Source organism: Bufo gargarizans, chromosome 2, assembly GCF_014858855.1.
Source record: "Bufo gargarizans isolate SCDJY-AF-19 chromosome 2, ASM1485885v1, whole genome shotgun sequence".
Classification (NCBI taxonomy): domain Eukaryota; kingdom Metazoa; phylum Chordata; class Amphibia; order Anura; family Bufonidae; genus Bufo; species Bufo gargarizans.
The window spans coordinates 69,181,138-69,194,130 of NC_058081.1; the positions used below are offsets into that span (position 1 = coordinate 69,181,138).

At 46.6% G+C, this 12,993-nt stretch overlaps 1 protein-coding gene across 8 annotated transcripts in view; it reads right to left on the bottom strand.

The window, feature by feature from the left end:
• LOC122927361 (CD209 antigen-like protein C) overlaps positions 1–12,993 on the bottom strand; it is a 99,957-nt gene that overhangs the window by 42,239 nt on the left and 44,725 nt on the right. For 2 of the 8 annotated variants that reach the window (XR_006387780.1, XM_044279144.1), the window contains exons 2-5: positions 8,043–8,135; positions 7,219–7,314; positions 5,073–5,103; positions 4,234–4,275 (exon numbers count right to left, since the gene is read on the bottom strand). Coding sequence is in view for 7 of the 8 variants with exons in the window: in XM_044279144.1 (XP_044135079.1) it covers positions 4,234–4,267 (34 nt within the window). In the remaining variant the exon portion in view is untranslated. The other 6 variants (XM_044279140.1, XM_044279139.1, XM_044279145.1 and 3 more) reach the window with 5 other exon arrangements.

Below are 12,993 nucleotides of genomic sequence, written 5' to 3' on the forward strand. Positions count from 1 at the left end.
AGAGTTGATCAGGTTGTTGATTGTGGCCTGTGGAATGTTGGTCCACTCCTCTTGAATAGATCCAGAGCATCCCAAACATGCTGGCCATGAGTATGCTGGCCATGCAAGAACTGGGATGTTTTCAGCTTCCAGGAATTGTGTACAGATCCTTGCAATATGGTGCATGCAGCAGTATGAGGACGAGCGATCACAATAGCAATCCCACGTTCTCATACTGTGGAGGTGATCACTGCATGTAAATACACCGCGCACTGAACGAGCAGACGACTGTCGGGAAGGAGCACTTCCTTCCTGACCACTGGTTTCTCGGAGCATGTAAATGGGCCTTTACACTCAATGCACTGCCCGTTCAACACCATAATATGGCTGGCTTGTCTCTGTAGTTAGTGTCTGCCAGCACATGGCAAACACATCCTCTCAGATCACTGGCTGAGCTGACAGTGGTGGATTGGCCATAGACCCTACAGGGAAATTTCCCAGTGGGCCGATGTCCAGAGGGCCACCCAAGCTCTCCTAAAGGCCGCTGGCCAGGTACATAATGATCTGATGTTCAACGGCTGCAGTTGCCCTCCTGAACTCAACTGCATTACCATCCTCAGGACAATGATACAGTTGAATATTGTGGAGAGGGTGTCAGTATTTTGTGCTGCACTGTGGTATTTGATTCTGCTGCATCAGTACTTTGGTACTGCAGGCCCTGTCTACTTCTGTTGTACCTGCTTATTTTTGTTGTCCTGTCTTCTATCATTTTAGTCCCACCTACAACATGAGGCCACTTCTAGTTTTTTTCTAGGGCCACCTTACTAATCCTCCCCTAGTGGTGTCTGTGCCTCTGAGCTACCAAAGACCCTTATAGACCAGCCAATATCCTGCCCATGTCTGGCTGACAGGCTGCCTACAAAGCATCATGGGCAAGCTCATCAGTCAGGACCATGTGAAACGTCCCAGAGTGTCGTTACCACCTCTGCGCCTTGCTACTATCTCCTATGGTTAACCTCATGTCATCAAAGGTGTATTCATATTTCCATGTAACTGTTGTGTTTAAGTGTGATATGCCTGGTTCACCAGCAGATGGCGGCATAAATGGCAGAGCTATTTTATCTAGAATGGAAGCCTTCTTTCCATTCTAGCTATCCCTAAGAGAGGGTGGAGACTAGTTAGATAGAAGTCAGTGGAGAGTACCCCCTGCATGGGGGAGGAAGCAGGAGCCCGTCCCTGTTGGATGAGCCCTGTCTAGGCCAGCTTGAGCACCTTCAGCTCAGCTGGATCTGGAGGCCAAAGCATAGAGCCTCTGAAGCCAGGAGGTATAGATTCCCTGGATAAAGTTAGAGACAGACCAGACCACATAAAGTGAAGTACAGCATAAAGAAGAAGCTGAGTTCCATAGCCAGCCTGTTAGCACAGCGGAGCCTGAGTGCGACTGATGTAGCACAGAGGAGTTTGCCTGCTACAGTTCATGCTAACGCCTGCTGGAAACCAAGACAAAGCCTTTAAACTGTTTGGAGAAACATTCATTGAAAGTAAAGCTGCTGTTCTACTATATACAAGGTCTGGACTCGATTTATTTCTTCATCCCCTTTACCAACTACCCCTTTGCTCTGCTTTGGACAACACTGCCCGGGGTCCATCGTATCCAGGTAGGAGCACAGTGACAAGTGCAACACCATTAAGGGACAGTTAGGCCACCCTACACCACTCTGGCATTCCTACACCTGGGTACCACCACAACACTAAAAGGGGCCCTGTGTCCTTGCTGCTTCACTGCAACTGGCGTCACGACAAAATATTTATTACGTCACTAAAAGGGGACCCCTGGCCACTGTCGAGTCCGCCGCACATGTGGTCCTCTGTCTTCATCCTCCCTGCCCTGTCTTCCTGTAAAAGTACAATGTCGATCACAGTTTTGAACGATTTGTCCAAAACAAATCACCAAAACTTCAGATTCGTTTGACAGAAGAATGTTTTGTAAAATGTGTGATGAATCTAAATAATGATTAGTTTAGAATTGATTACCTCATCTCTATTCATATATCGTCATGTATATGTGTAAGCTGGATGCTCATAGACACGCATTACCTTTAACTTTTGGCAATTGCTTCTCCCTGCAGACTCTCAAAACTGTAAGTCACTCCAGTTTTGTGAGAATATAGAACTGGACAAATTGATTCCATCTATAGTAGTCTCCAGATCTGTGAAGGTACCGCCACACATGAAACTTTTGCAATTTTGGAAGCCACAGCCAGGTGTAGACCCCAAAAGGTGCAAAAGTATAAGAGACAGATATGCAGGGGTGCACCACCAATGAGATCAGGTGAGGCGATCGCCTCAGGCAGCACCAGGTGGGGGCAAGAGAGGGGCAGCGGAATGGTCATGGGCTGAAGGGAAGAGCTGAGGTTAAGAAATTGGCATTAGGGAGGGAGGGGCGCCATTTCAGTTTTTGCCTCAGACAGCAGGGAGGCTAGATGCACCCCTGCAGATATGACTTCTCCTTTTTGAATCCACTCTTGGTTTGGGCTTAAAAAACTTCTTTAAAAAAACTGTACATGTGGCCTTACCCTCACATTTCCAAATTTACTCTGCAGTACCCCAGAGCAGTAGGTACTTACAAATTGTTTTGTTCATTTTTGTTAAGTCATTTTATGCTTTGGGTCCCCAGTATGGTAATGTATGGAAGTGATGGAGATAAACTCTATCATGGTCCTGAGGGAAGCTCTACCCCTAGCTTAGTCTAGTTGTGGAGTCTAGTGTTAGCAGGAAAGGAGATAGGGGGCAAAGTCCATGTGCACCACTTCTCAGACCTAGGCCTTCCGCTACACAGACCAACCATCTCTGCATTATCTACCAAGAGAGAGTCATCTTTAGATTGAAATACTTCTTAAGAAAGAGGGAGAGAGAAAGGAAATGTCAGCCATTGCACACCCTACACGCCCTGCCTTTCACCCATACAAATGTTAACAGCAAGGGCACCCCAACTACCATCTGGCTGGAGCCCTAAAACCAGAAAGTGCCCCAAGGGAAAAAAGGGTGCACCTTCCTGTCAATGCAATGGCCCTAGGGAGCAACCGTGTGAGGAAATCCACTGTGATAGACTTTCTTCAGCCAAAGTACCACTGCCTTCCTCCGCTCTGGCTCCTCAGGGGCTTGCTGCAATTTCATGTTCACAGACTCTGATGCTAAAAGTAACTAAGAGTAATCTCCAATCTCTTTTCTTAAGACAGAGCAAATGAGAAACACGTGAGTTACTTATTAGTTAAGACATTTACAGTATATCAGCTCGCACACCGTTAACAGAGGTGTAAGAGCACATATGATTATTTTTCCTGTTTGTATGGTTAAGAGGGTATTACAGGATCAGCATATTGATAGGCAATTCTAATGACAGGCCAACACCAGATTGTTGGGAGTCGGACTATTGGCTCCACCAACGATCAGCTGTTTGAAGGGACTGCAGCACTTGTGTGAACACTACACCCTCATCAAACTTTTTCTCGGTTACCTTGCAATACCCTGCACCACTGTTTAGTAGTGGGTAATGGGATGACACTGCAAAACCTTGCATTGCTGCCACTAAGTAGAAGGTGTGCAGGTCGATCAATGAGTTAAAAATAAAAAAAACTGTAGCTTATACAAGCACCACAGCCCTTATAAAAGCTGATCCAACACCCTGGAAACCTCCTTTAAGGTAAGAAGGTTGACTTGAATGGACTGGAACTGTACATGAAGATAATAGTTCTTGTTGGGGTTGTAGTAGGTGGTGGTTATCTACTGCAATTAAGTGTAAATCTTATAAACCTAAACCACAGGGAAGTTAACAAAAAGCTGAAGCCAGAAAGAGTATTCCAGCAATTTTCAGTACTGGTGCTAGTAGGAGTTAACCTATTCTATACCCCAGACCACCAGGGATATTATCATTGACTTCACTAGCATACATCTCCAGAAATCACTATTAACCCCCCCTGCAAGATCAACAGAAACATGACTTTAATGATCTCATGATGCACATGTTAGTCTTTACCCTAGACCACCAGGGATATTAGCATTGATCCCCTTCACTGACATAGACCTTTAGGAATCTATTTCATATGTATCTATATATTTATCTATCTATCTATCTATTTTCTATCTATCTTTACATTCATCTTCTCTAGATTCAGAAATCTATAATCTACCAAGAGTATGTTGGAGGTACGATACTAAAAGTACATAGTGCAACATAGTGTAGAGAATGCTTACCATGATTCTTCTGATGTGACATCTCTTCACTCATTGCCAAATCTGTGGAATTAAGAGCAGATAAGTGAAAAACTACACAGTGGAGTCACATTATTATGACCACCACCTAATAGCTAGAGTAACCGCCATGTGCAGTTTACAGCAGCTAGACAGGGCTGGGGGTGACTCAGTAAGGTCCTGGTAGGTTGTCACAGGTATCTGGAGCCATGCTGACTGCATTGCATCCCACAGCTGCTGGAGGGTGCCTGGGGGAGGATCCATAGAGCAAACACAACCATCGAGGTGGTCCCACAGAGGCTCAATTGGGTTTCGGTCTGGGGAATTAGGAGGCCAGGGTAGTACTTGGATGTTTTGGTCAGGCTCTTCCAACCAATGTTGGACATTACTAGCATGTCATATTCTCTTGGTGGAAAATCCCATCTGTCCCATGGAAGACAATCAGCATATATGGGGTGTATGTGATCTGTAAGTATGGATTCCTAGCCAAATTGGTTGAGAGTGCCTTCCACGTGGATGAGCGGAGCCTAGAGAATGCCACAAAAACATTCCCCAGACCATAGCACTTCCACCACCAGCATGTGTCCTACCAGCAATTTTTGCAGGGTTTTTGTTCTCGATGACATACCAATGAACATCTATTTGATGAAGCAGAAAACCCGACTCATCAGAGAAGGGAACCCTTTGCCTTGTGTTCTACCCAAATAAGAACTAGAAGAAGAGGCAGACGAAGAAGAAGAAAACACGATAACCAAAACTTACAGTATTTTAACAGGAGACTTGTGATGACAATCAAAAAGAGGAACATGATAAATAGAAATATCAAAGCTGCTAGAACTAACCGTGCCTTTGTGGCTATTCTGGTTGACACTTCTGAAATAAAGGAGAAGAATTTCAGCACAATAGTGAGTTCTTGTCTAGTGACCTAGAGTAATACAATATTGTACTCGAGATATACAAGCATTAGGTCTTTCTTTTGGCACAACCCAAACATGGTGCTAGCCTTCCCTTCCTTATCATTTGGTGACTTGTAGTTTAGATTTATCCTATGGTGGGCTTGTGCTTATACACAGCAACCTGTCTTAGAAAGCTGACCTTCACTGTAAAGCGCAGAAGAAAAAAAATTATAGGAACAGCCTGAGTCAAGACAAACACAGAGCAAGCAGCAAGCAGTCCTAACCAAAGGTGATGCAGGATATTACACTAAGTGCAGTATTCTTTCGTCTTTTTACCAGCACAATCAGAAAGGAAGGACCCCATTAAATACTTGTTCATGAGACCCCCAGGCCTCATTAGATTTTAGGATTCCTATTCTTTGAAGGCCAGACAGCCAGAACTACTGTGGCCCTTCAGTTTATAGGTTGCGGTAAATGCATACACATCATAGCAGTCAGATACACTATATTGGACAGGTGGACACCACCAATGAGGCCAGGTGAGGCGATCGCCTCAGGCAGCACCAGATAGGGGCAAGAGAGGGGCAGCCGAAGGACCATGGGCTGAAGGGAAGGGGTTAGGTTAAGAAGTTGGCATTGGGGAGGGGGAGTGCAGTTTAAGTTTTCGGCTCAGGCAGCAGAGAGGCTATTGGAGGTATACTGATGATCCACCTGATATTGGAGGTATACTGATGATCCACCTGATATTGGAGGTATACTGATGATCCACCTGATATTGGAGGTATACTGATGATCCACAGTCCAGTATTGAGTACCTCACTTTGTACTTTATCACTTGCCTATACCAGGCTGCTGTGCATTCAACCCAACAAAGGTCTTATTAACCCTAGCCACCTATGGTCTTACTAACCCCCTGAGCCCAACATCCACTACTGTCCACTATACACTGACCACCATATCAGTGACCAAAAGACATATGTATAAGAGGCTGCTTACCCCACAACCTAAGCAGTTAAAGGTGATGTCTCACGTCAGCAATTGTGGACAAGAACAGGCATATTCTATTAGTGCCGGCAATGTGCGGTCCGCAAAACACGTTGCGGACGTGTGAATGGAGCCTAAGACCTCTTGCACACAAACGGGTTTTCGTTCCGTTTTTTGCATTCCGTATACGGACCATATACTGAACCATTCATTTCAATGGATCCGCAAAAAAATAGGAAGGTATTCTGTATGCCTTCCGTTTCCGTATTTCCGTTTTTCCATTCTGCTCAAAGATAGAATATGTCCTATTATTGTTTGCATAACGGACAAGGATAGTTCTGTTCTATTAGGGGCCAGCTATTCCATTCCGCAAAAAAATGGAACGTCATCCGTATTTTTTTGCAGACCTGTTTTTTGCGGACCACAAAATACAGAAAAAGCCATACAGTCGTGTGCAAAACGTAAAATTACTTGTAGAGGCATCGATGACACCCGTACAAGTGTATTTCTTCAATAGAATCTGCCACATGTGGAGGCACCCTATGGAGTTTAGGACGTGCTGCCGACGGTTTATAATGTGAACTCATGGATGACACAGTCAGGGAGATTTATCACAACTGGTGTAAAGGAAAACTGGCTTAGTTGCCCCTAGCAACCAATCAGATTCTACCTTTCATTTTCCAAAGGAGCTCTGAAAAATAAGAGGTGGAATCTGATTGGTTGCTACCCCAGTGTTAATACATTTCCCCCTGTATTTTATAAATTACTAAACGCCATCATTTTATCTTCTACCTAGATGTATTTTGCATTTGTGTTCAGATGCACAAGTTTAGACTAGACTCAGAATCAGCGATGGTCAGTTCACAGTGTTCGCCAGCGAACACATGCGAGCTGCCATCTTTAGTAAGGTAGACTCACCCGTCCGGCGATGCACAGGTAAGCCCTTACCTGTGCCGGGAGCCAGTCTGAAATGAAATGCGGTCACCGGGAGCAGGCAGTTTCGAGAACAGCCCGATGAAGGCCCCCGGCGGCTGTTCTCGGAACTGCCTGCTCCCGATGACCGCATTTTATTTCAGACTGCTCAGAATGGATATTTAATAAGCTTTACTCATGGTTTTTGGTGTTTTCTTCTCCTTAGATCTCTTCAGTTCTGCTTCTTTGTTTAGATCATCCACATTCACATACACATCATCACTGATATCGTCTGAAAATGAGAGACATTATTAATGAAATATCACATTTTCTTTTGTTTTACAGACTCCAGATTTTGGAAAGGTTAAACTTTTAATTTTTTATTTTCAGTGATATACCTTGAAAAATCAAAACTGAAGCAGCTGAAACCCTCTACAAGTGGTCAAGGGACTTTTTGCTTCTAGGTTGGAAGATGGTTCACATTAGTGTAGCCTATTGATCTACTGATAGGCCTACAGAATCCTTTAGGACACAAAGTTATATCAATGGGATCCATCAGGACTCATTGGGATCCATTCAGAAACAGAAGCCATGACGCTAGTTTTGTTTTTCATCCCATATATACTGTGGGGGCTGAAGTGCATCGGGAGTGGAGTAACACAAGACTGAAGGATTAGACTACACAGGCAGGGGTGCACCATCAATGAGGCCAGGTGAGGCGATCGCCTCAGGCAGCATCAGGTAGGGGCAAGAGGGGGGCAGCAGAAGGGCCATGGGCAATGAGCGCTTTCATTGTGGCGAAGGGGTTAGGTTAAGAAATTGGCATTGAGGGGGCGCCCTTTACGTTTTGGCCTCAGGCGGCAGAAAGGCTAGGTACACAGGGGTTTATTTTTGTAGTCTATAACCATGCTGACATATTGTAGATTGTAAGGGCTACATAAACAAAAAGGTAGATCTGTAATCAAGACTTTGGTGCAATGAAAAGAAATGGTCTCATAAATGTAAAGAAAGATACTTTACCCATGGTTGTCAACGCTTCTATGGCTCTGGCCAGTGTTGGTTCTTTGTCTAGTTCAACCATATTCTTATACACATTATCCTGGTGACTGTGCTCTAAGGAAAACACATGTATCATGGCATAAATAAAGAGAGCAAACATCTGTATGTGATGAGTAGAGATGAGCAAAATTTTAAAAAATTTGAAGTGCGACAAGAAATTAGATTTGTTCCAAATTAATTTGTCATGAAAAATCTGGTATACCTGTATGTCACGTTGACTGAGGGAATGTATGGAGCTGCTGCAGTGAGCCTCCTCCATACACGGTGAGTGCTGGATGTATCATACGGCAGACACCCAGCCTCAGTAACAGGGAGCAACGATCCCGCCGAAACCCCGTCATTTAACCCCTCAGATGCCGCAGTCAACTCCGATTGCGGCATCTGTGAGGTAAGGCAGATTGATGCGCCTCCCTCTGCCTTCCGATCGGAGCCCCCGTAGTGAAATATCAGGGCTCTGATCAGTTACCATGGCAGGCAGGGCACTTCTGAAGTTTTCCAGGCCTGCCATGGTAAACTGCATGCTGCGCACGAGGCACAGCTCAGCAGGGCATGTAGTATAATGCCATTCACCCTAAGAAAGCTCTATTAGAGTGAATGGGACAAGGGATCAAAACATCCCAGGTTCTAGCCAGGTTCTAGTTATTGTTAAAATAAAAAGTTACAAAAAACCCCTAAAACATTAAAATATTAATAGTTTAAATCACCCCCCTTTACTTCTTTTACATATAAAAATATATAAACAATAAAAATAATAAACATATCAGGTATCCCCACATCCCAAAAAGTCAGAACTGTTAAAATATTTTTTTAAATTTTCTGTGAGGTGATCGCCGTAATGGAAAAAAATTCAAAACACATGATTCACAGTAACGGGATGTGAAGGGAATCAATCCCGTAGTTCTGCTGACTGACAAATAAAATGGCCTCCTCAAAGGGCCTGAGCAAATGGCATGTGTCACGCATGAGCTGCCACTGGATAACGTGGAAATTACACCAGGGAGTAAACCTGTCCGTCTGCAGTATTAAGAAATCGTTGACCGCCTTCCTCTGCTCATACAGGCGGTCTAACATATGGCGGAACAGTATTTTGCCTTTGCAGATCAATAAGGGCGTGTTTCGCACGGTAAGAGTTTCCTCGACATTTCTAACAGCTCTTGCAGTTCTTGAGGAATCGGGTGCCAATGAGAGCGAAGATGTGCGCATGTGACCCAGCCCTGCCTGATGCAGCACAGACCAAATGTTCTTCCTGTTATCAGTAACCATGGTTCCTATCATCAGTTGGCAAGGAGACAGCCAGTGTTCGATTTCTTTATTGATGCAGGGCAGTTCCTCCCCAGTGTGGCTCAGTTCACCAAGGCTAACAAGGTGCAGAGCGATGCAGTGTCCCAGGGGGTCAGTAGTGTATGCTGGGCTTTGTAGTGCAGATTGACCACTAACCTGGGATCCACTGTCGTCTTCAAATCGGGGCAAATGCTGGAACAGGCAGGTAGTTAAAGAGTTCGTGACGCCAGTGTCAATTAAACGGTGACACGCCGTGTATGATGTTATAAAAGAATGAAGCAAGCATAGGGTAGCCAACAAAAACTGAAACTTTACTGAATATCAGCGATAATAATACATAGACGCAGTTGGAAGCGCCGTTCCATGAAAGACAGTTGGTTTTCTATAAGAATACAGGTGGTTCTTGGAATTACAGGATGGCCGGTCTTAGCAATGTATAATACAGAGTGTTGATTGCAGGAGATGCAGTACAGGCGGCTTGCACACTATTCCTGACTGGTCCTGACACATGTGACTTTCTCTCCAAGGTCTAATGCCCTTTATCTGGCGTACCCTTGAAGCTGTCCTTATCTAGTACCTCCTCTGTTATCTTGAGTACCTCTTGCTTTATCTGATCGGCCTCTGTGGTATTCTGTGTCTTGGCTGATGGCTTACTTATGCTGTTTCATCTGAACGGATGATGACTCAGGAGGGGAACCTTTCCCTTGGATCCAGAACCCGGTTACAGGGCCTTTACTACCCTCTCCTAGCCGGCAGGCTTCAGGCCTGCTCTGCTCTCACAGGCCCATAGCCTGGCCTTCTCTCAGACACAGGATCATTTCTGACCTCTGCTCCCACTGTCTGACTCCTGCTACTACTTCCTGACTGGGCCTTATATAACCTAGGGTTCCCTAGCTCCCTCTAGTGACTCAGAGCTGGAATGACACCCTAGCCGGCCTGCATATGCACGTTTCACAGTAACAGGAAAATACATAGCATGACATTATAAGATGTTTTATACCAACCTCCCCTTAAATACAGGGGGAACGACAATACCCAAGTGACCCTTCTGTAGTGACGGGCATTTCGCTCCTGTACACTACATACCCCGCTGCTTTAAGCTGAGTACGACCTCGTACTCCATAAGGGCCCGCCCAACTGGAATCATGACTTGAAATAGAGAAAGACACATGCATGCATACATATATGTCATTTACACTCTTATCAGACCCAATTGGCAAAGGTGAAGTCTGGTGACAAGGGGCGTCGTTCTCTTTTTCACAGGATAGTGAGTGGAACGGGGGCGCTGACCTGGCACAGCGGATGTTGAAAGAACCAGGATAGTCCATGACAATAAATAAGTCCATAATAAAATTAACCTCTCAGAGGCTTGCACATAGGAAGTCCATCTCTGGGCACATATACTTGAATAAGAAAACCGGTTATTAAATACTGTCAGCAGCACATATATAAAATGACAATACAGGACTCTGACAATACCAGGGCCATGTTATCCTGGCAAGTCCTGCTTACCCTTTAAAATAGTGCTGACATAAAAATGTCTTTTCAACCTGAAATGGGGGTAAAAGGGAAAAAATGGTGCAAACTAAGGCACAACTGGGATTATAGCAGCGAACCGGATGTCCCAAACATAACAAGGGCAGCTGGAAGCAGTGGTATACAGTGGCACACTATTCAACTAGGATGCCACCGGCCGTGTGTAACTGGCAGCAAGCTTGACCAGCTCTGCCAACCGGAGGGACTAAACGGCCATTAAGGAGATGGACATGAGGGAAAGAGTACTCACAGGCGAGTGTCATGTTCTTCCTCGGATGACGAGTCGACGTAGGGAACCTGCAGCAATTGTTCTGGCAAGGCCGGCCACATTTGGAAACCGTCACCCCTGACAATCTTTAGAGGGGGAGGCTTGTCTTTCACGGCCTCCATTTTGGCATCCGTCCTAGTAAACGGGAACCACCGCACGCCTCCTGCGCAGCCGAGGTCCGCCACCCAATACACCCTCTTGCGCAGGGCCTCTAGTTCAGCTTTCGTGCAGGTGAGCGGGGCTACCGGAGGTTCAGGGGCTGTGACCGCTGGGGTAACGATGGCAGCTGCTACTTGACGCCGGGCCTCAACACATTCCTCTGCCCGCCGGCAGCTGTCTTGCCGCTCCTTCTCTTCCTCCCGTCTCACCGCATCCGGAGGGGGATATCGCTCTTCCAGCCCCTGCAGCACGATGGGCTCCCAGAAAACGTCGGGACTGAGGTACGCCTGGCCATGCAGATGGGTGGTTCGGGCCTGTTCCACGTGTTCTCTCTCTGTCTCAACTGGCTCTGTCCTCTCTTTCTCAGAGTCCCAGTTCTCAGCCGGCGCCTTCGGGCGAGTCACTGCGGTAGCGTAGGGACCCCTTAGACTTTCGGCGGGGGTATACTCTACGATCTCTCCCATAGTCAGATTATGGAGATGCTCCGGGAGGTAGTGCCGCTTCACCGATCGCCGGTTTACATAGAAGTCCCGGCCAGTCCCCAACTCCTGGATAAACCCGTAGCCTTTTTCCTTATCAAAGGACACCACGATCCCGCGGCGCCTTTCTAGCTGGGGCTTACCCGGAAAGGAGTCTCCTTGTATGGACTTGGCCATCTCTTCAAACCGCTTTTTCCGGCTGGTGTTCTTTTTCGCCACCGCGGCTCTCAACTCCTCCATAATAGCCGGCCATTCTGCGTGCCGGCGACGGATCGGTGGGGACTCAGGTCGGGTGATACTTAAGTCCATGGCCTGGGCCCAGGGGGTGGCCGTCCAGGCTAGAGGGTCCCATGGCCCCAACTCAGGAAAGTCCGGAGGAGTGGCGCCCCACTCGCACGAGGCCTCGGTGCACGTGGTATCGAACTCCGGCTCTTCCGCGTACGCCATCTCTTCACTCACTGGCTGCAGAGTCGACACTGACTCCTCCCACACACGGGGCCGGTCTACCTCAATCTGAGGCCCGCCTCCCAGGCGTAACTCACCAAGGAACTCAGCCACGTCATCACTCCTCAAGGTGGGTGGCGCTCCAGGGCAATCGTCTCCTCCTTCTTCTGGGAAGGTTTCGGCGCCAAATCTTCGCGCCTCTGCACATCCTGATGGCGCAGTAAAAAGCCTCATGGCGTCGGCAGCCATCTTAAGGGTCCTGATGCCGCAACTCACTGACAGCAAGCAGGACGATGAAAAGTCCAACAAAACACAGTTCACAAATGCGATTTTCTCTCTGGGGGTAGCGCAACACAGTACAGCGTCTCTGATTCCTCCCAGGCACAACTGCAATCCACAAGTTAGGAACAAAGGCTGCAGTCCTTGCAACACGGTGGTGGAATATCTAAAGCACACAGTTCACACTTCTCTGCACTTCAGAAGCATGCGGATCCTGTTCGTGACGCCAAAAAGAACGATGCAGTGTCCCAGGGGGTCAGTAGTGTATGCTGGGCTTTGTAGTGCAGATTGACCACTAACCTGGGATCCACTGTCGTCTTCAAATCGGGGCAAATGCTGGAACAGGCAGGTAGTTAAAGAGTTCGTGACGCCAGTGTCAATTAAACGGTGACACGCCGTGTATGATGTTATAAAAGAATGAAGCAAGCATAGGGTAGCCAACAAAAACTGGAACTTTACTGAATAT